The sequence below is a fragment of the Cucurbita pepo genome, chromosome LG14 (genome assembly GCF_002806865.2).
Source record: "Cucurbita pepo subsp. pepo cultivar mu-cu-16 chromosome LG14, ASM280686v2, whole genome shotgun sequence".
Classification (NCBI taxonomy): Eukaryota; Viridiplantae; Streptophyta; class Magnoliopsida; order Cucurbitales; family Cucurbitaceae; genus Cucurbita; species Cucurbita pepo.
The window spans coordinates 1,043,192-1,063,242 of NC_036651.1; the positions used below are offsets into that span (position 1 = coordinate 1,043,192).

Consider the following 20,051-nt stretch of genomic DNA (forward strand, 5'->3'; position numbering starts at 1 on the left):
CCACATCGATTGGGGAGGAGAACGAAACACCCTTTATAAGGGTATGGAAATCTCTCCCTAACAAACGCGTTTCAAAAACCTTGAGGGAAAGTCCAAAAGGGAAAGTTCAAAGAGGACAATATCTGCTAGCGGTGGGGCCTAGACCGTTACAGAAACAACCTAATTTTCAAAACAGAAAACTAAAAACAAAATTGTTTTCGAACCGCCTTAAACTACAATCATGTTTATATCAAAAAAAAATAAAAATAATAATAATAATAATAATAAATAAATAAATAAAACAGAGAGAGAGAGAGAGAATGACCGAATCATATGAGATAGTGATGAGGAAGGTATTTCACTGAACGTGTATGAATCATATGGAGATTTGCCCCTAGCACCGAACTCTTCTGCAGAAATTGTGACCTGTACTTCCTGGGCTGTATGCTTTTGAGACCCAAAAATTAAAAAAAAAATAAAGAACAAGAAAGGCAAAGGTAAGTGAAACTCTGGGGGATGGAAAAAAATGATATTTGATACCACAAGTAGAACAAAATAAAATAGATCATCAAAACGGACCATAGAATCAGAATTATATGGAATTTGAAATCCTACACGCTTCTCTCCATCCAAGCAACTTGTCTGCAAAAATAAAAACTAATATCACGGCGAGATCGTAAATAAGAAATTTGACTGTCATCACCAGCTAAACATAAATAAGAAGAAAGTAATGAAATGACATCAGAATAGTTTTTAGTGAAAAAAAAAAAAAAAAAAAAAAAAAAAAGCATTTGACCAAAACCTTCACAACACAGGAGCGCATATCAACAGTTGACATTATCTCAGCCCTCTGTCCAAGACCAAAATTTGAAGANAAAAAAAAAAAAAAAAAAAAAAAAAAAAAAAAAAAAAAAAAAAAAAAAAAAAAAAAAAGAAGCATTTGACCAAAACCTTCACAACACAGGAGCGCATATCAACAGTTGACATTATCTCAGCCCTCTGTCCAAGACCAAAATTTGAAGAATTCTGCCACGAAATGTAAAGTGATTCCAGAGGTATCTTGCCCCATAAGCAGTAACCTGCAATCGCTACCTCCAAGATAAGCAATTGTAACAATTGCTAACCCTTATACGGAACATATGATATGCACCAAGGCATCAATCATGCAATATAAATTTTAATGAACATGTGAAGAAAATGTTGTTCAAATTATCACAAGATGTTGCAATTCATGTCATCAAAGAAGAATCAAGCTTCATTTATTCTTAGATGGATACAAATTTTGGGTGGATAATAATTTAGAATTATGGTATGTCATTAATGAATTTTAAGACTTTTTATTTAACTTTCCTTTCTCGCTAAAAGAAGGACGAAGAAAGAACTCCTCGATCATCTATCTGTTGTCACATTATCTAGCTAGAACAAAACCAAACTCGTCAAATATACAAGTCCACACAACGATACTCTTTTTGGTATAACTCATTACCAAAGTACTTTAACTTTGAGCCCAATAAGAAGCCAAATTTTATCTCTACCAACAAACAATGGATTATATTTTGACGTGCGAAATCAAAATAAAGACGTGGAATCATATTAGACAAAAAAATCCGTAATAGAAGCAACTCGATGGAGGATAAGGTACCTGGAACAGATGCCATGTATGAACGCCCATCAATTGAATCTACTCCCGAAGAAGTATTTGCAAATCCAACTGCAAGAAGCAGCATATAGACCAAATATAACATATTTCGTTGTATAAATTCGGCCACCAGTAAAAGTTAAGTGTGAAGGCCTACCACAGCTAACAAATAATATAGCAAGTGATCCAGATTTTGCCTCTACAGCTAGCTTGTTAATTTCAGGGAGGATGAAATTAGCTATAACTTGAGAATTGCATTCCACTCTGTTGATGCCATTTAAGAGGCAAGCGCGACTGAAGCGATATACACCAGAGAACTATTGGTTTAAAAAAGGCATGAAGAAAACTTATAATTAGATATCAAAACAAACATTAGGATGCACAATAAGCCCTTGTTTAAAATGAAGAATACCCCCTAATAGTCAATTTGCATTCAAGATCAACCAGAGCTGAAACCAGCCAAAATCATTCTTACCTCGGCAACTGAAATGTCAGAGACTAATCTTCCCAAGATGACATAAATAGGAAACAAATTCTGTGTCTGGCCACCCGCACTCGATGTCCTAGAGATTGAAATTGCCATCTGGATCCTACAGATAACAGATTTAAGATTCAGTACATAATAAATTCCAGAATCCAATTATAGAAATGATCACCATTAAAGAAAGAGAAAGAATGTAATTGACAAGAAAGAACTACCAAGAATGTAGGCATAGAACTTCAAATGGAAAACCAGCACAACCATTTAATGAGGGTAGCAAGAAAGACTTCATACTAAAATGAAATTTCAACAAGGTTCTTCGATGAAATTTTCTTCTAAAAAATAAAGAAATGTCATTAGCTACATAAATTTTAACTAGTCATACAAAAAAGTCCAAAATACTTGGACTTTTTTTTTTGTGACGTTTTCTGTGACCCTCACTCAGACGATTGCCTCCCCTCACCAAGGCCAAAACTTAAACAAGTCCTTAAAAAATTCCTGGTTCCTTTAATTTATCTTAATCTTGTGCTTCATAATATTAAGTCTTTAGTACACAAATTCTTTGACATGTTGTGCACCTCAGCAAACTACGGCATGTGTCTTTTTTTTCTTTTTTGTTGGTGCATCACATGCCTGCACTTCAAAAGACAATGGTGCCTCAACGTGCCTATGTGTGATATCCCACATCGGTTGGAGAGGGGAATGGAGCATTCCTTATAAAATTGTAGAAACCCCTCCATGGTAGATGCATTTTAAAACCGTGAGGCTGACAGCGATACGTAAAGGACTAAAACAGAAAATATCTACTAGTGGTGGGCTTGGACTGCTACAAATGGTATCAGAGCTAGACATTGGGCGGTGACCAGCAAAGATACTGGGCCTTCAAGAGGGGTGGATTGAGAGATCCCACATTGGTTGGAGAGGGGAACGAAACATTCCTTATAAGGGTGTGAAAACCTCTCCATGGTAGACGCATTTAAAACTGTGAGACTGACGACAATACATAATGAGCTAAAACGGACAATATCTACTAGTGGTGGACTTGGGCTGCTACACTATGCACTTAAAAAAGCATTGATATAAGGTCCAACTCCTTTTTTTCACTCTCCATATTATAATCTTTGCATATTAATGAAAGGTCTCTTTTCTTAACCAAAAAAATATCAGTGAACATGAAAATAGTGAAAATGATATCTAAAAGAACTAAATGATATTAGTCTAACCATTTCTGATATGAGTGCTAATTCTTTCGATGGTTGTTGTAGACAAATAGAAGCAAAATTAAAACCAATTACCTTCTCTTGTGTTTCGTCTCTATTTTGTACCTTAAACATCTTTGAAGAAATAAAGGCTACATATGACCAAAAAATAAAGATTAGTAGCATATATGCCAAACAAAACAAGTATGAAAATTGAAAATTATTTTCAGTCAAAAGTTTAGTCTGGATAAATGAACATGAGACAGATGGAACCAACTATCCAAACTATCCATATTGATCACAAGTTCTTCTTATGAGTATAGCCTCATTCTATTCACCATGTATTAACTCCATTTGGAGAGGGGAAAAATAGCTAAGACATTGCATTACATTTCTAATAGCACGGCGCTGAAGAATGTTATAGAGTTCAACTGGCTTGCAGTAAAGTGAGAGGCTCTCTTCTGCAGCAATTTCCTCTTCTTCAGATAGATGAACACGAGAGTCTACACGACACATTTGATCTGCGTTTCTGGAACAGCTGGGAGAGAAACTAAAATTACCAATAGGCTATCAGTGAAAAAGTTGGTACAAGAAGAAAGAAGAACAAGAGCAGCCACATAAAAAGTAGAGAATCAGAAATCATGAAGGAATGCAAAACGGAATTTTCTCTAAGGCATATAAGCTTAGAAACTGAAGTTCTTTTCCCAAAATCACGACATAATAACTTCTTACAATAGCTCTCCCATATGTGTTAGTGTTTCTACCAGCAAGGAACTATGAAGCTACGTGGTTACATCCAGCCATAAGAAGTTCCTAACTTTTACAGCTCATCTAGTTCAAAGAAGTCAAAATATTTCTACGATAGTATTATGTTAGAAACCACGGACCTCCACAATGGTATGATATTATCCACTTTGAGCATAAGCTCTCATGGATTTGTTTTTGGTTTCCCCAAAAGGCTTCATACCAATGGAGATGTATTCCTTACTTATAAACTCATGATCATCCCCTTAATTAGTCAATGTGGGACCCCCTCCCAACAATCCTCAACAATCCTCCCCTCAAACAAAGTACTCCATAGGCCTCATATTAAAAACCACAGATCTCCACAATGGTATAATATTGTCCACTTTAAGCATAAGCTCTCATGGCTTTACTTTTGGTTTCCCTAAAGACCTCATACCAATGGAGATATATTTCTTACCTATAAACCCATGATCATCCCCCTAATTAGCCAATGTGGGACTCCCTCCCAACAATCCCTCAACATAATATCCTTAAAAAAAAAAAAAATCAAAGCTACAAACAAATCTTTCTTCATTTTCGTTTGGTTAGGGTGCTCAAGTTGAAAAGACTGGCGGAACTAAATAGCACATACGAAGTTTCACGAGCCACAAGAGGTATGCCAGGCATTCTTCTCCAGCAATTCTAATTACAATCTCATGGCAACTATGGACTTACAAGGCTTGACGCCCCAACACATGCCCTTTACGCATCAGCAACAGAACACCGCAACCTTTTAAACGAACAAAAGAAAAAAAAGACAGAGCCTCAATACCAATTCAAAGTATCACTGCGCAATAACAACAAGCGAAACCCGATAGTTGTTTTGCCAATATTGTCCACAAATTTGAGCTCAGATGACAAAGATGTGCAGAACTAAAACAGGAGAATCTAAAGCACATTTTGGGCGTAGGAACTTCAATTTTACAATACGGGGAAAAACCCAGTTCTCAAACAATTCCACAAGCTCAGAATCCGCGGCAGAAAGCGCTTCAACAGCAAAATCAAACTTACAGACAGAAAATTAAGCTGAAGGTATAAATGGAGGTGCATAAATGGGTAGAACAAGTGGAATTTTTCAAAGTTTAACATCGAAGTGGTTTCATTGATAGTAAAAGCCTACCTGCAGTAGCTCAGAGTTGTCACTATTGTTCCTGTGTCTGTTCGAGCAAAAAGAAAGAGCGACAGAGAAGATAGAAATCGGCTACTGCAATCAAAGTAATATTAAATTAGACACTCACCGTCGCGCGGGCAAAGCAAACCTGCCACCGGAGCCCGCGAGTTCTCACATTTTACTTGCAAAAATACCCTCGTATTTTTCATTTTCTATCAAATAACCCCCGTTCTAATTTCATATTAAAAAATTTATATCTAATTTTTCAAATTTGAATTTTTATAAAATAAATTATGTATATTTATTATATAAAAATTAATTAAATACAAATTTAAAAATTAAGAGATTCAACCCAAAATTAAAATTTTAAAAACATATTATTTATTTTTTAATGTTTAAAAATATATTTTAAACAAAAATTAAAATCCTAAATTTAAAAATTAAGAGATTGTTCAACCCAAAATTAAAAATTTTAAAACATATTATCTATTTTTTAATGTTTCAAAATATATTTTAAACAAAAATTAAAATCATACTCTTTAATCTTTTTTGCAATTTTAAATTTATAATTAAACCTTACATTTGTGACCTCTATTTTATTCTAATTTATATGAGCTATTGTGGTTATTTAATTAATAGAGTAGGTCCGAACACAATTATAAGTTTCGTAAAATATGTGTCAATAGCAAAAAATGAACTCAGTTGTCGAAAAAACCATGTATCATTTCATTCGTAACTATGTTTCTTTGTATGGCAGCATAATTAATTTATTTCCTAAAATTCAATTTTATTGAATCATAAAAGTAAAAGTTTAGCCATATTCATAATTGTCAGCATCGAAATGAGATTTTAAAAGTGTAATTTTGGTAATAATGGTTGTAAAAACATTTCGATAATTCGATAACTACCAAATATGCGTTTACGAGCATTCATTTTATAACCATATTTTTGCATGTACACTAGATTGTTCTTCATACGTCTTATATTGAATATATATATACCCATCATATATACACCAAGTGACATATTTAATTTTTAATTAAAAATAATAATGTCTACATAATACATAAATAATCTAGTATAATATTTCTGGACTAAAATTGAAACTTTTTATTTTTTTTAAATATAAAATTCACTACACATATAATAAACATATTCCAAGATGTATGGGAGAGGATACTTTGATGACCATTAATTTTAATTAATAAAATTAATTTATTTAATTTAATATTGATGATTTATACAGTCTAATGAATATGTGACAAATATATAACTTAGGCTTGATCTTATTTGATTTAATATAAATTTAATATCAATATTGAGAGTATCAGAAAAATCTTTTTAGATAAAAGAAAACTTATAAATATATAATCGAATAATATCTTATTCCAATGATATTCTGAATAAAACAAAAAAATCTCTTTTTTTTCTAAAATATATAATAGAAAACATCCGTTATTGTTTTTAATTATTAAATATTTCGACAGTATGATTAAATTTAGTCTTTTTGTTTACAAATTGGAAAAATAGGTTAATTAAGAAATTTTAATTTATTTTTCTTATAATTAATTGTGAAATGCTTAATTACACCCTCGATTATTAAATGGAATAGTTTGTTTTTTACCAAATAAAGTAACATGTCACATAAGTGAATAAAATATAATAATATATCAATTAAAATTTAATTAAGTAGATAAAATATTAATTACTATTTTAAAATTGGTAGTTGGATTCTACTTATTTAAATATTTGACTTTGAAACGAGGGATTGAATTAAATTAATTTAAACCAAGAATATTTTATTTTTAAAAAAAGATTAATCATATAAATATAAAAAAATTATAGTTCAACTTGGTAATTTCGTGGGAGTGAGATAGAGCTACCAAACTTGAATGCTTTGACTATTATTCGTTAAACTATGTAATTTAATATTAATATATTAATTTATTTTTAAAAATAAAAAATTTTGGAATGAATTTTTTATGATAAAAAAAATTAAGATAGATAAAATGTGCTAAAATTAAAATGTGAAGATNAAAAAAAAAAAAAAAAAAAAAAAAAAAAAAAAAAAAAAAAAAAAAAAAAAAAAAAAAAAAAAAACTCACTTTCCGAGAAATTAAAGGGAAAAAAACTCAAAATTTAAATAATAATATAAAATGACAATTAAAGAAATGCACAGGAAAGTTCAAAATAAGGGCGTGACACGTGTAGAAATATGATTGGTTGAAAGGATCACCGTCTTTTAGGTAGGAGGAAAACGTAATTTCAGGGGAAGAAAAAGGGGGGAAATGGTAATATGACATCNTCTTTGTATGGCAGCATAATTAATTTATTTCCTAAAATTCAATTTTATTGAATCATAAAAGTAAAAGTTTAGCCATATTCATAATTGTCAGCATCGAAATGAGATTTTAAAAGTGTAATTTTGGTAATAATGGTTGTAAAAACATTTCGATAATTCGATAACTACCAAATATGCGTTTACGAGCATTCATTTTATAACCATATTTTTGCATGTACACTAGATTGTTCTTCATACGTCTTATATTGAATATATATATACCCATCATATATACACCAAGTGACATATTTAATTTTTAATTAAAAATAATAATGTCTACATAATACATAAATAATCTAGTATAATATTTCTGGACTAAAATTGAAACTTTTTATTTTTTTTAAATATAAAATTCACTACACATATAATAAACATATTCCAAGATGTATGGGAGAGGATACTTTGATGACCATTAATTTTAATTAATAAAATTAATTTATTTAATTTAATATTGATGATTTATACAGTCTAATGAATATGTGACAAATATATAACTTAGGCTTGATCTTATTTGATTTAATATAAATTTAATATCAATATTGAGAGTATCAGAAAAATCTTTTTAGATAAAAGAAAACTTATAAATATATAATCGAATAATATCTTATTCCAATGATATTCTGAATAAAACAAAAAAATCTCTTTTTTTTCTAAAATATATAATAGAAAACATCCGTTATTGTTTTTAATTATTAAATATTTCGACAGTATGATTAAATTTAGTCTTTTTGTTTACAAATTGGAAAAATAGGTTAATTAAGAAATTTTAATTTATTTTTCTTATAATTAATTGTGAAATGCTTAATTACACCCTCGATTATTAAATGGAATAGTTTGTTTTTTACCAAATAAAGTAACATGTCACATAAGTGAATAAAATATAATAATATATCAATTAAAATTTAATTAAGTAGATAAAATATTAATTACTATTTTAAAATTGGTAGTTGGATTCTACTTATTTAAATATTTGACTTTGAAACGAGGGATTGAATTAAATTAATTTAAACCAAGAATATTTTATTTTTAAAAAAAGATTAATCATATAAATATAAAAAAATTATAGTTCAACTTGGTAATTTCGTGGGAGTGAGATAGAGCTACCAAACTTGAATGCTTTGACTATTATTCGTTAAACTATGTAATTTAATATTAATATATTAATTTATTTTTAAAAATAAAAAATTTTGGAATGAATTTTTTATGATAAAAAAAATTAAGATAGATAAAATGTGCTAAAATTAAANAAGAAAAAGGGGGGAAATGGTAATATGACATCGTGCTATTGCAGTAATGGAAATCGAAGGGCTATTTATACATGGAGGAGCAAAATTCAAATCACAAACTGAAAAAAAAAAAAAAAAAAAAAAANAAAAAAAAAAAAAAAAAAAAAAAAAAAAAAAAAAAAAAAAAAAAAAAAAAAAAAAAATTGAGGAAGAACCAAAGATATAATTTATGGGTTCAAGAATAGATAGAGAAAGGGAGAGAATTGCGGTTCGTTGATCGATCGATCAGCAAAATTCCTGCCGGTTCAAATTTTCTTTCTCTTTCTCGCTGCAGATTTTGATTGAGAAAGCAGAGGAAGAGAAAAAAAAAAAAAAAAACCAGTTTAGGGCTAAATTTTCTTTTTGTCTGTTTGTTTCTCGGGAAAATGGTGAGGGAATCGCCGAGAAAATGTTCGCATTGCGGATTAAACGGACATAATTCCCGAACGTGTAGTAATTTTTTGAAGGGGAATAATAATTATAGTAATAGTAGTTATTATTGCGTGAAGTTATTTGGAGTTAATTTAATGGAAAACAGAGACGAATCTATGAGGAAGAGTCTCAGCATGGGGAATTTGAATCTTCACTCATGCAATAATGTTCTTGATCTTAATACCGCCGCCGCCGTGTACAACGTCGCCGATGATAATTCCGCCTCCGCCGACAACGCTGGGTATCTTTCCGATGGGTTTATTCATAACAAGAGACGCAAAGCCGCTCACGAGAGGAAGAAAGGTTCGTAAGCTAAAATTTTATTTTCTTTTATTAATTTTAATTTTTGGTTTAGTTTCTCCCATACTTTTTTTTTTTTTTTTTTNAGAACCCTTAGAAAATACGAAATTATGACAGTTATGAGAAACTTAAGTTGGCTGACAAAAATGGTAACCTTCAGCGGATGGGGTAAGCTTTTTGCTTCCCTTTTTTTGTCTCTTGTCTCTTTTTTTTTTTTTTTTTTTAATGGTAAGGATCCTTAATTATTGATTATCTATGCTCGAGTTTACTATATTTGTTCTTACCATTAGTAGTTTTTTTTTTCGAGTTCGATAATTACGAGGTTGCGGGTGGGGATCAAACCATCGAGATGGTAATTGGTGCCTCGCTCTCAAATTGGTAGGCATATATACACTTCAATAATAAATAAAAAAATTGTCCGAAGAACATAACTCAATTGTGTTAAAGCTCGGGTAACCTTATTTCAGAAAAAAATTATGTTCATCCTGTTAGAAAACCGAGAAAATTTATATTTTTGGATCCTAAAAATTAGATTGTTCGAAAATTTGTATAAGAATTTTAGATTGATGTGACATGTATTATGCAGGAAAGCCATGGACCGAAGAGGAACATAGAACGTTTTTGGCTGGTTTGAAGAAGCTCGGGAAAGGGGATTGGAGAGGGATTTCGAAGAACTTTGTAACCACAAGAACACCGACCCAAGTAGCTAGTCATGCACAAAAGTACTTTTTGAGGAAGATGCATGCAAACGAAAAGAAGAAACGTAGAGCCAGTCTTTTTGACATGCCTGAAATCAAAGTAATATTTGGTTTTTTTCGTGCGCTTATTTCTTAACCGGACCTCGAGTTTTGTCGAATTTTTTTGTGATTATTAATGTTATTTTTAAAAAATACAGAATAATGTTCCCCAAGATTGCCAAGCTTCTGGAGAAACGTCACTGCCAAAGAACAACAGTTCTGAGAATCAACAACAGGTGAAATAGATTAAACATTCTTGGATAATTTTCTTTAAAAATAAATTAAATTTACAACCATTCTTTGTTTTTAATCTATTTTCAGTAATTCTAGTTCTGAAAAAATAAAATGGTTTTTTTTAACTGTTTTTTTTTTTTTTACTTTTTTATTATTTACTGAAAATAAATTTTGTTGCAGGTCAATAATTTACCAGCACAACTTATCAATCGATTCCCTCATCTTTGTTTGGATGCTCCTCATTTTGTTCCTCCAGCAACTGGATCGGCAGCCTCGGCTGCTGCAAATTTGCATGGGATTCCTTATGTGGTAAGAACACTTTCAAAAGCTTATTTATTTATTTTTTTTTTAAATATTCGCTTTTTTTTTTTTACGCCAAGTAATTCTAGCTAATTAAGACGTGTATTATCCGCAAATATGTCAAATCATATGGTTCAAATCTTCACCTACACATATTATTCAATTAGAAGAGACACTTCTAATGGTTCGGATCGAGTCGACCTCATTTATTTAGTAAACCGTACTTGAACAACCGGATTTGATGTGATGTCCCAGGTTGGGGAGGAGAAAAAATCACTCTTTATCAAGGTGTGGAAACTTTCGTGTGAAAATCGGAAAGAAAAAGCCCAAATAAGACAATATCTACCGACGTTGAATCTAGAACAATACATCTAATTTATGGAAATATTTGGTTTTGGGCAGGTGGGAGTATCCCCAAATGTTCCAATACTGCCATTGGTGAATATTGGAAGAAGAGGAGGAGGAGGAGTTATGGCAATGCCAAAGAGCCCAAGGAGTCCCAACGCACCGATGGCTGGCCATCCATCAGGCATTCCTCCTTCGCCAAGAACCTCCCCAAGCAGGCCCATATTGCAGCAGTTGCAGCCGTCTGCCATAGCAGTGGCAGCCTCTAATTTCGAGGCAGATGCCCTGGAGCTCAAGATTGGGCTGCCTCAGTCTCCACAGACACAAAACTTGTCATCTCAAACTTCTGGAGCAATTAGAGTTATATGAGAAGAGTAATAATAACAATACATATAAGGATTTTTTTTTTTTTTAAATGTTGTGTTTTCAAATTTCTCTTCCAAAAGAAGGTTGATTAGATTAAGAAAAAGCTGTTTTTTAGAAAAAAAAAACAGGAAGTTTACTCTTTTGCCCTCCTCTTCTACTCTACATAATAGGTAATAGTTGCTTCGTGTGACCATCTCCGTTGTACAATTTGGTCATGTGCCATGTTTGCGAACATGAATCTTGTTGGTAAGTTATAACCCTCCAATATAGTTGATTCTTACAATTTATTATGATTTTGTAATTAGAAATCATTTTATTATTCAAATGGGTAATGTATATTTTTTTCGAGGATGATTTAAACTTCTAAATATATCTATGTATTTATCTATTGGTGTGCCGTATTAGAGTAATTATTGCCAAAAANAAAAAAATATATATATATATATATATATATATATATATGTGTTTTGTAATTTAAATCATATTTTGGTCCCTCAAGAGGCGTGCACGTGCGAGCCGAGCCGAGACTGTGTACGCGTGTGAAGCCGGGAACGGAGCTACAGGCGCGCGCGTCTTGAGATCCGGTTGGGCCGACCACGAACGCGCCGCGTGTTCGTTTGTGGGCTGGGTCAGAGGCCGAATGTGAGGGAACCCGACCCGATTCCAACCCGTGCCTACCTTACCCGCAAGACAGCGAAACCCTAATTTCCGTCTCCCCGATTCCGACGACGGTCACGCAGCGCAACCTTCTTCGATTCCGACGGTCAACCTTCTTCGACGCAGCGATCCCGACGTTGATGCCTTACTTCCACTCGATTCTTCCTCCGAAATAGCACTCTAACGTTCCGAGAAACCCCCAAACTACCCAGTGAACCAACCCACACGATTTCCTTTCGAACGCTCTCGGTTTTCCGATCTCTCACACGCACTCGGACGCAAAAAGGTAAGTTCGGAGAGAAAATTGTTTCCAGCGATGCTGAAAAGTTGTGCTTAGAGATATAAAACGGTCAAGAGACGTTTCCCATTAAGGCAATAATTGTCTCGCTGGAAATTACTTCCGGCGAGAACGAATGCTGCATTTAATACAGGATTATATCATTTTTGAAAAGAAAAATAAAATCTTAATCGTTACATCNTTTTTTTTTTTTTTTTTTTTTTTTTTTTTGAAATTGTTTGACTTTGTTTTCAGGTGAAAGACATGAAAGACCAACCTGAGTTACTGATACTGTATGCAACTCAAACTGGCAATGCACAAGATGCTGCAGAGAGGCTAGGCCGCGAAGCTGAGCTTAGAGGTTGTGTTGTGAGGCTTCTTTCCATGGATGAATATGATGCTGTAAGCTTTCATCTTTTCATTATCCCCTTTGTTTTGTCTCTAACAATTGAGATATTAGAATCTCGAAATCATAACCAATTATGTGTGTACTTTTTGTTCAGTTGTGGTAAGGAAAACATAATCTCCTCAAATCTTTTTTTTATTCACAAGAACTTTAACCATTGTCTCAACCCTGATGAGTAATGATAGAGTTTGTAAGGCCCCAAGCAACTTTATGGATGCAAGAAGGAATGCAAGGGGCAAGTACACTCTAAATGCTTTGATAGGTATTAAATTGATTGAACTGAACTATGAAGGAAGTGTTCGAAATTTAGCAGTTGAGATATAATGGTTAAATTGTTTGAATTAATCGGTAATCAGATTTCTAGAAAATTCATTGTTTGAATTTCTAACACTATATTAGGAGTTGTATTGTATTTGATTTAGCTTATCTATCAGATCTTTTTTATATCTTTGTTCAAAGCAATACTTCGCCTGCTCTAGTAACTTTCTTGTTACCATCATGGCGTGTAAAGTAATCTGCAGTTATTTATTTGTATTTAACGTTTCAGAGTTCTTTACCTCGTGAGGATGCTGTAATTTTTGTCGTCTCTACCACAGGCCAGGGTGAAACACCAGATTCCATGAGGGTAAGTGAGTTTTTATTTTTTGGGTCCCAAAAATATTCTTTCTATTATTTTGTGGTACACTTTCATCATTTTCTTTGTATCAGGGATTTTGGAGGTTCCTTCTGCAAAGAAGTTTAAATCATTCTTGGCTCAAAGGAGTACCTTATGCTGTATTTGGATTAGGTGATTCTAGTTATCAAAAATATAATGTAATATCTCTTCTCCTTTTCTTTGGAAGTAAAATTAATTCATGCATTCCCCATTTTTTTTTCTACACTACGAAGTTTATTTCATTCACGCATCTCAGACGTGCTAGTCCAGAATTTTATGATTAGAAATTGATTGGCTTGTAATTTTGAGGTATGATATGTTAAGGTACCTGCTAATGTACGCTACAGTTTGTTGCAAAAAAGCTTGACAAAAGACTTTCTGATTTGGGAGCAAGGGCCATTCTGGAAAGAGGCTTAGGTGATGATCAACACCATTCGGGGTAGGCTTCCTTTAATCTACTAATTTAGTTGAATGATTCTTAGAAAAAGCTATTTCCGTGTCTTTCCGTCTGATCTACCTTCCCCTCAAGTAAATCCAGCCATGATCTTCAAACCGATAGGAAGTTTCATTAGGGATTGGTTTTATTTTGTTAGTGAATACATTTACAACTGTAGTTACTTGAATGTTTTCTATGTCTTTCTGTGCTAGCATTTTTCAACGATAGAAAGTTAATTGATCTGAAAGATCAATGCTCTATGCCAGGTATGAAGCTGCTCTAGATCCTTGGATGTTATCATTGTGGAGCTCGTTGAGTGATACTAATCCAATGTTTTTCCCGAAAGGCATTGATTTTATGTTTTCGAGCGACACATTAATTGATCAATCAAGCATTCAAGTTGCATATCACAATGTGGGGAAGTTGAATTCACAATTAACCTCAGGTACGCTAGTTTCTTGAATATTCATAATGAAGAGTGCAATAAAACGACAATTGTATCCTTTCATTTTTGTTAATGAAAGTTTGATTTTTTTATCCAAAACGCGTAATGCAATGGAATAACAATTGATGAAGATGAATTTTCTACTTCTGGTCCTCTGTCCTGGTTCAGTTAACATACCATGTAAAAAATGGAGAATTCAGATGTTGGCTTTAATGGCAGATTTAGATTTCACTAAGCGAACAAATAGTGGGTAAAAAGATGGCTATAGGTTCTGGACTTTGTTTACACTAACAAAAATCTACTGATATTTGATCAGTTCAGCATCTACTTGTGTTTCTAGTTTATTTTGAGATAAAATACACTTTTGGTCCCTAAGACTTGATTTAGATTATATTTGGGTTCGTGAGGTTTTGTAATAACTCAAGCCCACCGCTAGCAGATATTGTTCTCTTTGGGTTTTCCCTTCCGGGCTTCCCCTCTAGGTTTTAAAACGCGTCTGCTAGGGAGGGGTTTCCACACCCTCATAAAGAATGTTTCGTTCCCCTCTCTAACCAATGTGGGATCTCACAATCCACCCCCTTAAGGTCCCAGCTCCTCGTTAGCACACCGCCTGGAACTTGGCTCTGATACCATTTGTACAGCCCAAGCCCACTGCTAGTCAATATTGTCCTCTTTGGGCTTTCCTTTCTGAGCTTCCCCTCAAAGTTCTAAAATGTGTCTGCTAGGGAGAGGCTTCCACATCCTTATAAGGAATGCTTCGTTCCTCTCTCTAACCAATATGGGATCTCATAGGTTTCAAACTCGACATTTCAACCTTTTAAATTTGGAATAATCTCTTTTTGGGGTTTTGTTGTTAGCATTCTTGGTTTTTGTTGTCAACTTTCAATCAATTAACGTCAAGTTGACGACGAGGAGCAAAAATGGTATTTGAAGCCTTTAAACCCAAATGCAATATAAATCAAACCTTGGGGAACAGAAGTGTATTTTTTCTTTTTATTCTGTAAATGATATTCTTCTAATTGTTTATACAATTAATGTGATACTAATTTATCTTTTAGTAGCCTTCATACAATTTATTGACCACTTGATATTCCTTGTGTCTCTTAGATTTGAAGAACATGGAGATGCAAATTGAGAGGGCTCGCTTGATGTCTCCAGGAAAATTTTCTCATGGAAAGAAAAAACCTGATTGCCTTCTTAATATGGTATTAAACCTTCGCTAATCGATCATATTATTTCACCTCAAATTCTGACATCAGTCAATATATATATAGATTTTCTTGTATATGGTTGTGATACAAGAGCAATGGGTATCATGGGATGGAAGCTGAATTCAGGTTTGAACCCTTGTGAACCAGTTTTTCATTTCCCCTATCGAGGTGATTGTCGATAGCTTCCTGATAACATAATTCGCATTGTCTGAACTTCTTTGCAAAACCCACAAAATTCTTGATGAGGAAAAACTTGGCATGTCTTGTGGTGTGATTGATTAATTGAACAGAATTGGGAATTTGAGATATAGTTTGCTAGCTTTGTAGTATCATGCATGTGAGTATCTTACTGAACATAACTTTTATATTTAGGAGTATTTGGCTCAGTTTGCGTACTCCTCAATGGTTCTCACAAGGCAACCACTTAGACAAAGAAAACAAAAAATGTAAAGTACATAATGTGAGACCCCAATAGTAAATACTTATATTATGTTATGAAGGGCAGAGAAGGAATTCGCTATGCCATTAGTCTCTAAATGTTGTATGGAAGTATAAATATATTTTGTGATGTTTGATTTTAGAGTTTAGGATTTAGTTATATGATGTCTGATGTTGTGTTACGTTATGTTTTGTGTCATTAGCTTAGGAGCTATGGTTGTAAGGAGGATTAGACCCCTTCTTAAATTGGTGGTTATGTGTATTGTGCTTTTGGAACAATCAGCAGGAGAAACCTTACAAAGTGGTATACGGGTCATCTTCCTTGGAAGGCTAGGGAAGACATGTAACAGCAAGTCCAAGCCCATTGCTAGTAGATATTCTCCTCTTTGGATTTTTCCTTTTGAGCTTCCCCTCAAAGTTCTTAAACTGCGTCTCCTAGGGAGACGTTTCCACATCCTTATAAGAAATGTTTCGTTCGCCTCTCCAACCGATGTGGAATTTCACAATCCACACCCTTGGGGCGCTGGCATATCGCCTGGTGTCTAACTCTGATACCATTTGTAACAGCCCAAGCTCACCGCTAGCAGATACTGTCCTTTTTGGGCTTTCCCTTTCAGGCTTCCTCTCAAGGATTTTAAAATGCCTCTCCTAGGGAGAGGTTTCCATACCCTTATAAGAAATGTTTCGTTCGCCTCTCCAACCAAAGAATGTTACATCTCGTACTTTCTTTGTCTCAGTTCTTTGGAATAGAAATTTCATTTTTATCTTGAGAGCTGTTCGCAATATTTCCTTTTCATATTCTAAATTCTCATTTTTCTTTTTTCATGTAGATAAAAAATGAGCGTTTGAGTAAAGTAGGCTCTGGAAAGGACGTGCGCCACTTTGAATTTGAATTTGTTTCTTCTGTAAGTTGGTAATTTCCAAATTTTCATTACTTATTTTTCATTGTTTTTTTCTATGTAACTCAGTGATTGCATTTTGAACTAATTTTAGGTAATAGAATATGAAGTTGGTGATGTCCTCGAGGTTCTTCCCAGTCAGAACCCTGCTGCTGTAAATGATTTCATACAACGTTGCAATTTGGACCCTGAATCATTTATTACGGTAAGTTTGATTTATCAGTTTGTAAATTCTTGAATCATCTTATTTCAATTTTTTTTTTTTGGGAAATACTCAAAGATTCTATTTTCATTGTTTGTGATGTACTTGTGCTAGAAAATAGGTAGTGGTTGGTTGTTTTTTTATCACAAGTACATCACACAATGCTAAGGGGCCAAGTGTTTCATATTTTCATTGTGTTTGATGTTAGCACATTGTACTGCGGTTTTATCTGTAGCTGTTATCTTTTTCAAACCCAAGCCCACCGCTAGTAGATATTGTCTTCTTTGGGCTTTCCCTTTTGGGCTTCCCCTCGAGGTTTTTAAAACGCGTCTGCTAGATAGAGGTTTCCACACCCTTATAAAGAATGTTTCGTTATCCTCCCCAACCGATGTGGGATCTTACAATCCACCTCCCTTCGGTGCCCAGCGTCTTCGCTGGCACTCGTTCCCTTCTCCAATCGATGTGGGACCCCCCAATCTACCACCTTCAAGGCCCAGCATCCTTGATGGCACACTGTCTCGTGTCCACCCCCCTTCAGGGCTCAGCCTCCTCGCTGGCACATCGCACGGTATCTGGTTCTGATACCATTTGTAACAGCCCAAGCCCACCGCTAGCAGATATTGTCCTCTTTGGGCTTTCCCTCAAGGTTTTTAAAACGCGTTTGCAAGGGAGAGGTTTTTACACCCTTATAAAGAATGTTTCGCTCTCCTCCCCAACCGATGTGTGCAATAAACAAAGAAAGTTTACGTTTCTATGAGGCCTACTCTGTCGACATTAATCTTTATCATTATATGAAGGTTGCTGTATTAAATCTTCTACTTACCAAATAGCACTTCTAATTTCAGATTTCTCCTAGAAATAGGCGCAAACAGGATCCCATCCCAACTGCTACCCAAATGGTTCCTATCAAATTGAAAACTTTTATTGAACTGACAATGGATATTGCATCAGCTTCTCCTCGACGCTATTTTTTCGAGGCAAGTCCTTCGAACCTCTTCATTTTTTCATTACTCTCATTTTATTTTCAGGGTGTTCAGATGAAATTACAACCTTGCTTCTGTTTTATTTATTCATTTATATTCCCAAACATAATTTTTCTCGCAGGTTATGAGTTACTATGCAACAGCTCCACATGAAAAGGAAAGACTTCAATATTTTGCGTCACCTGAAGGAAGAGATGATTTATATCAGTACAATCAAAAGGAACGAAGAAGTGTTCTTGAGGTGATTCCAAACATTTAAGTAAATGCATGCTGCCCCAAATATTTGTGCTACATTTTTCTTTTAGCTTAAGATATAATACCCAATAGAGAGCTAGAAGATGAAATTATCCCATTTACTTGTCTTGGTAATACTACAGGTATTAGAAGATTTCCCTTCTGTGAAAATGCCATTTGATTGGTTGGTTCAGTTGGTTCCTCCATTGAAAACAAGATCATTCTCCATATCTTCTTCCCCTTTAGCTCACCCGAATCAGGTGCACTTAACCGTAAACGTAGTATCTTGGACGACACCATATAAAAGGAATCGGGTGGGTCTTTGCTCGAGTTGGCTTGCTGGACTTGATGCCGAACAATGTACGTAGAATAGAATTCGGCATTCGTTATTTACATAGCACTGAATTTGATTTACTTGATGTATATATGGATATGTTTGATACAGGCGTTCGTATTCCGGTGTGGTTCCATAAGGGTTCGCTTCCCGCTCCATCCCCATCTCTTCCTTTGATTCTCGTTGGACCCGGAACAGGTTGTGCACCCTTCAGAGGATTTGTAGAGGAAAGGTCCATGGAGAATCCCTCCATGTCAACTGCTCCAGTTTTGTTTTTCTTCGGTTGTCGAAATGAGGACAACGACTTCCTATATCGAGATTTCTGGTTATCGCATTTGAAACATCACGGAGTACTATCAGAGGAGAAAGGTGGAGGCTTTTATGTCGCGTTTTCCAGAGATCAACCGCGGAAGGTTTACGTGCAACATAAGATGCTTGAACAGAGTCAAAGGATTTGGAACATGCTCAAGGATGGTGCTGCTGTATATGTTGCAGGCTCTTCCACAAAAATGCCTGCAGATGTATGGTCAACTTTCGAGGAAATTATATCGAAAGAAACTCGGGTTCCACGGGAATCTGCTGTAAGGTGGCTAAGGGCGTTGGAGAAGGCTGGTAAATACCATGTTGAAGCTTGGTCTTGACCGAGAAGAGAAGGCTAAAAGTTTGACATGGAAGATCATATTTTATGAAAATCGAACTTTCTTTAAGAAAAGATAAAGAATACATAGACATAACATGATATCATGAGAATTTGTTGCTTTTGAATGCTATAATCAAACGGACCATTGTGAATTGAATCCGTATACCATAAAGAAAATATAAATCTTTATTCTTGTGAATATGCTAATTACCATCGAGTTAGAAGAGTATAGTGTAGTGAAATTTTAATGCGTAGAATAATGGTGCATTAGAAATCATTGTGGGTGTGCCCTGCCGGGGTCTCCATGTTACTACTATTGTTGTGGCAACTGGGATTTGAGCCCAGGTCTCCACAACCACAACGTGGAATTCTCACCATTAAACTACAGCCACAATTAATATTAGGATTAAGTGAGCGAGATTAATTTAAAATTTATAAAATAAAGTAACTAAAACCATTAATATTAGGATTAAGTGAGCGAGATTAATTTAAAATTTATAAAATAAAGTAACTAAAACGTAAGATTGTGGCTGCTGGGATTCGAGCCCAGGTCTCCACAACCACAACGTGGAATTCTCACCACTAAACTACAGCCACACAATTAATATGAAGACTAAATAAGCAAGATTAATTTAAAAATTATAAAATAAAGTAATTAAAACCAAATATGGCAGGAAGATTAAGATTAAAAAGTAAGATTGTGGCTAAAATTTATAAAA

General features: G+C 34.0%; 3 protein-coding genes and 1 non-coding gene across 18 annotated transcripts in view; 2 read left to right on the forward strand and 2 right to left on the reverse strand.

Annotated features, from left to right (window-relative positions):
• LOC111810282 (polycomb group protein EMBRYONIC FLOWER 2-like) overlaps positions 1–5,388 on the reverse strand; it is a 12,697-nt gene extending 7,309 nt beyond the window's left edge. For 2 of the 13 annotated variants that reach the window (XM_023696968.1, XM_023696955.1), the window contains exons 1-11: positions 5,205–5,388; positions 4,677–4,814; positions 3,689–3,848; positions 3,395–3,450; positions 2,094–2,208; positions 1,776–1,935; positions 1,622–1,690; positions 990–1,067; positions 782–840; positions 559–621; positions 305–426 (exon numbers count right to left, since the gene is read on the reverse strand). In XM_023696968.1, coding sequence (XP_023552736.1) covers positions 305–426; positions 559–621; positions 782–840; positions 990–1,067; positions 1,622–1,690; positions 1,776–1,935; positions 2,094–2,208; positions 3,395–3,450; positions 3,689–3,848; positions 4,677–4,711 — 917 coding nt within the window. In that variant the 5' untranslated portion in view covers positions 4,712–4,814; positions 5,205–5,388. Of the gene's footprint in view, positions 1–304; positions 427–558; positions 622–781; positions 841–930; positions 1,068–1,621; positions 1,691–1,775; positions 1,936–2,093; positions 2,209–3,394; positions 3,451–3,688; positions 3,849–4,676; positions 4,815–5,204 lie in introns of all 13 variants that reach the window. The other 11 variants (XM_023696962.1, XM_023696957.1, XM_023696961.1 and 8 more) reach the window with 11 other exon arrangements.
• Positions 5,389–9,086: 3,698 nt separating this feature from the next.
• Positions 9,087–11,863, forward strand: LOC111810724 (probable transcription factor At5g61620). The gene is made up of 5 exons (XM_023697482.1): positions 9,087–9,536; positions 10,120–10,331; positions 10,429–10,506; positions 10,685–10,813; positions 11,207–11,863. Exons 1-5 carry the CDS (start codon positions 9,188–9,190, stop codon positions 11,516–11,518), a joined length of 1,080 nt encoding a protein of 359 aa, XP_023553250.1. The 5' UTR covers positions 9,087–9,187; the 3' UTR covers positions 11,519–11,863.
• Positions 11,864–12,199: 336 nt separating this feature from the next.
• LOC111810844 (NADPH-dependent diflavin oxidoreductase 1) lies at positions 12,200–19,531 on the forward strand. 3 transcript variants are annotated; one of them, XM_023697642.1, is made up of 13 exons: positions 12,200–12,458; positions 12,705–12,851; positions 13,403–13,480; positions 13,564–13,668; positions 13,858–13,949; positions 14,213–14,391; positions 15,499–15,596; positions 16,871–16,945; positions 17,034–17,144; positions 17,987–18,118; positions 18,246–18,365; positions 18,502–18,718; positions 18,804–19,531. In XM_023697642.1, exons 2-13 carry the CDS (start codon positions 12,714–12,716, stop codon positions 19,331–19,333), a joined length of 1,875 nt encoding a protein of 624 aa, XP_023553410.1. In that variant the 5' UTR covers positions 12,200–12,458; positions 12,705–12,713; the 3' UTR covers positions 19,334–19,531. The 3 variants fall into 3 exon arrangements, with proteins under 3 accessions (XP_023553410.1, XP_023553411.1, XP_023553412.1); XM_023697643.1 differs by lacking the exons at positions 12,200–12,458; positions 12,705–12,851 and adding an exon at positions 13,099–13,117; XM_023697644.1 differs by lacking the exons at positions 12,200–12,458; positions 12,705–12,851; positions 13,403–13,480 and having other exon boundaries at positions 13,572–13,668; positions 13,835–13,949.
• Positions 19,532–19,857: 326 nt separating this feature from the next.
• On the reverse strand, positions 19,858–19,929 carry TRNAH-GUG. Its single transcript has one exon. It is a non-coding gene; the product is annotated as a tRNA-His (tRNA).
• Positions 19,930–20,051: the final 122 nt, after the last annotated feature.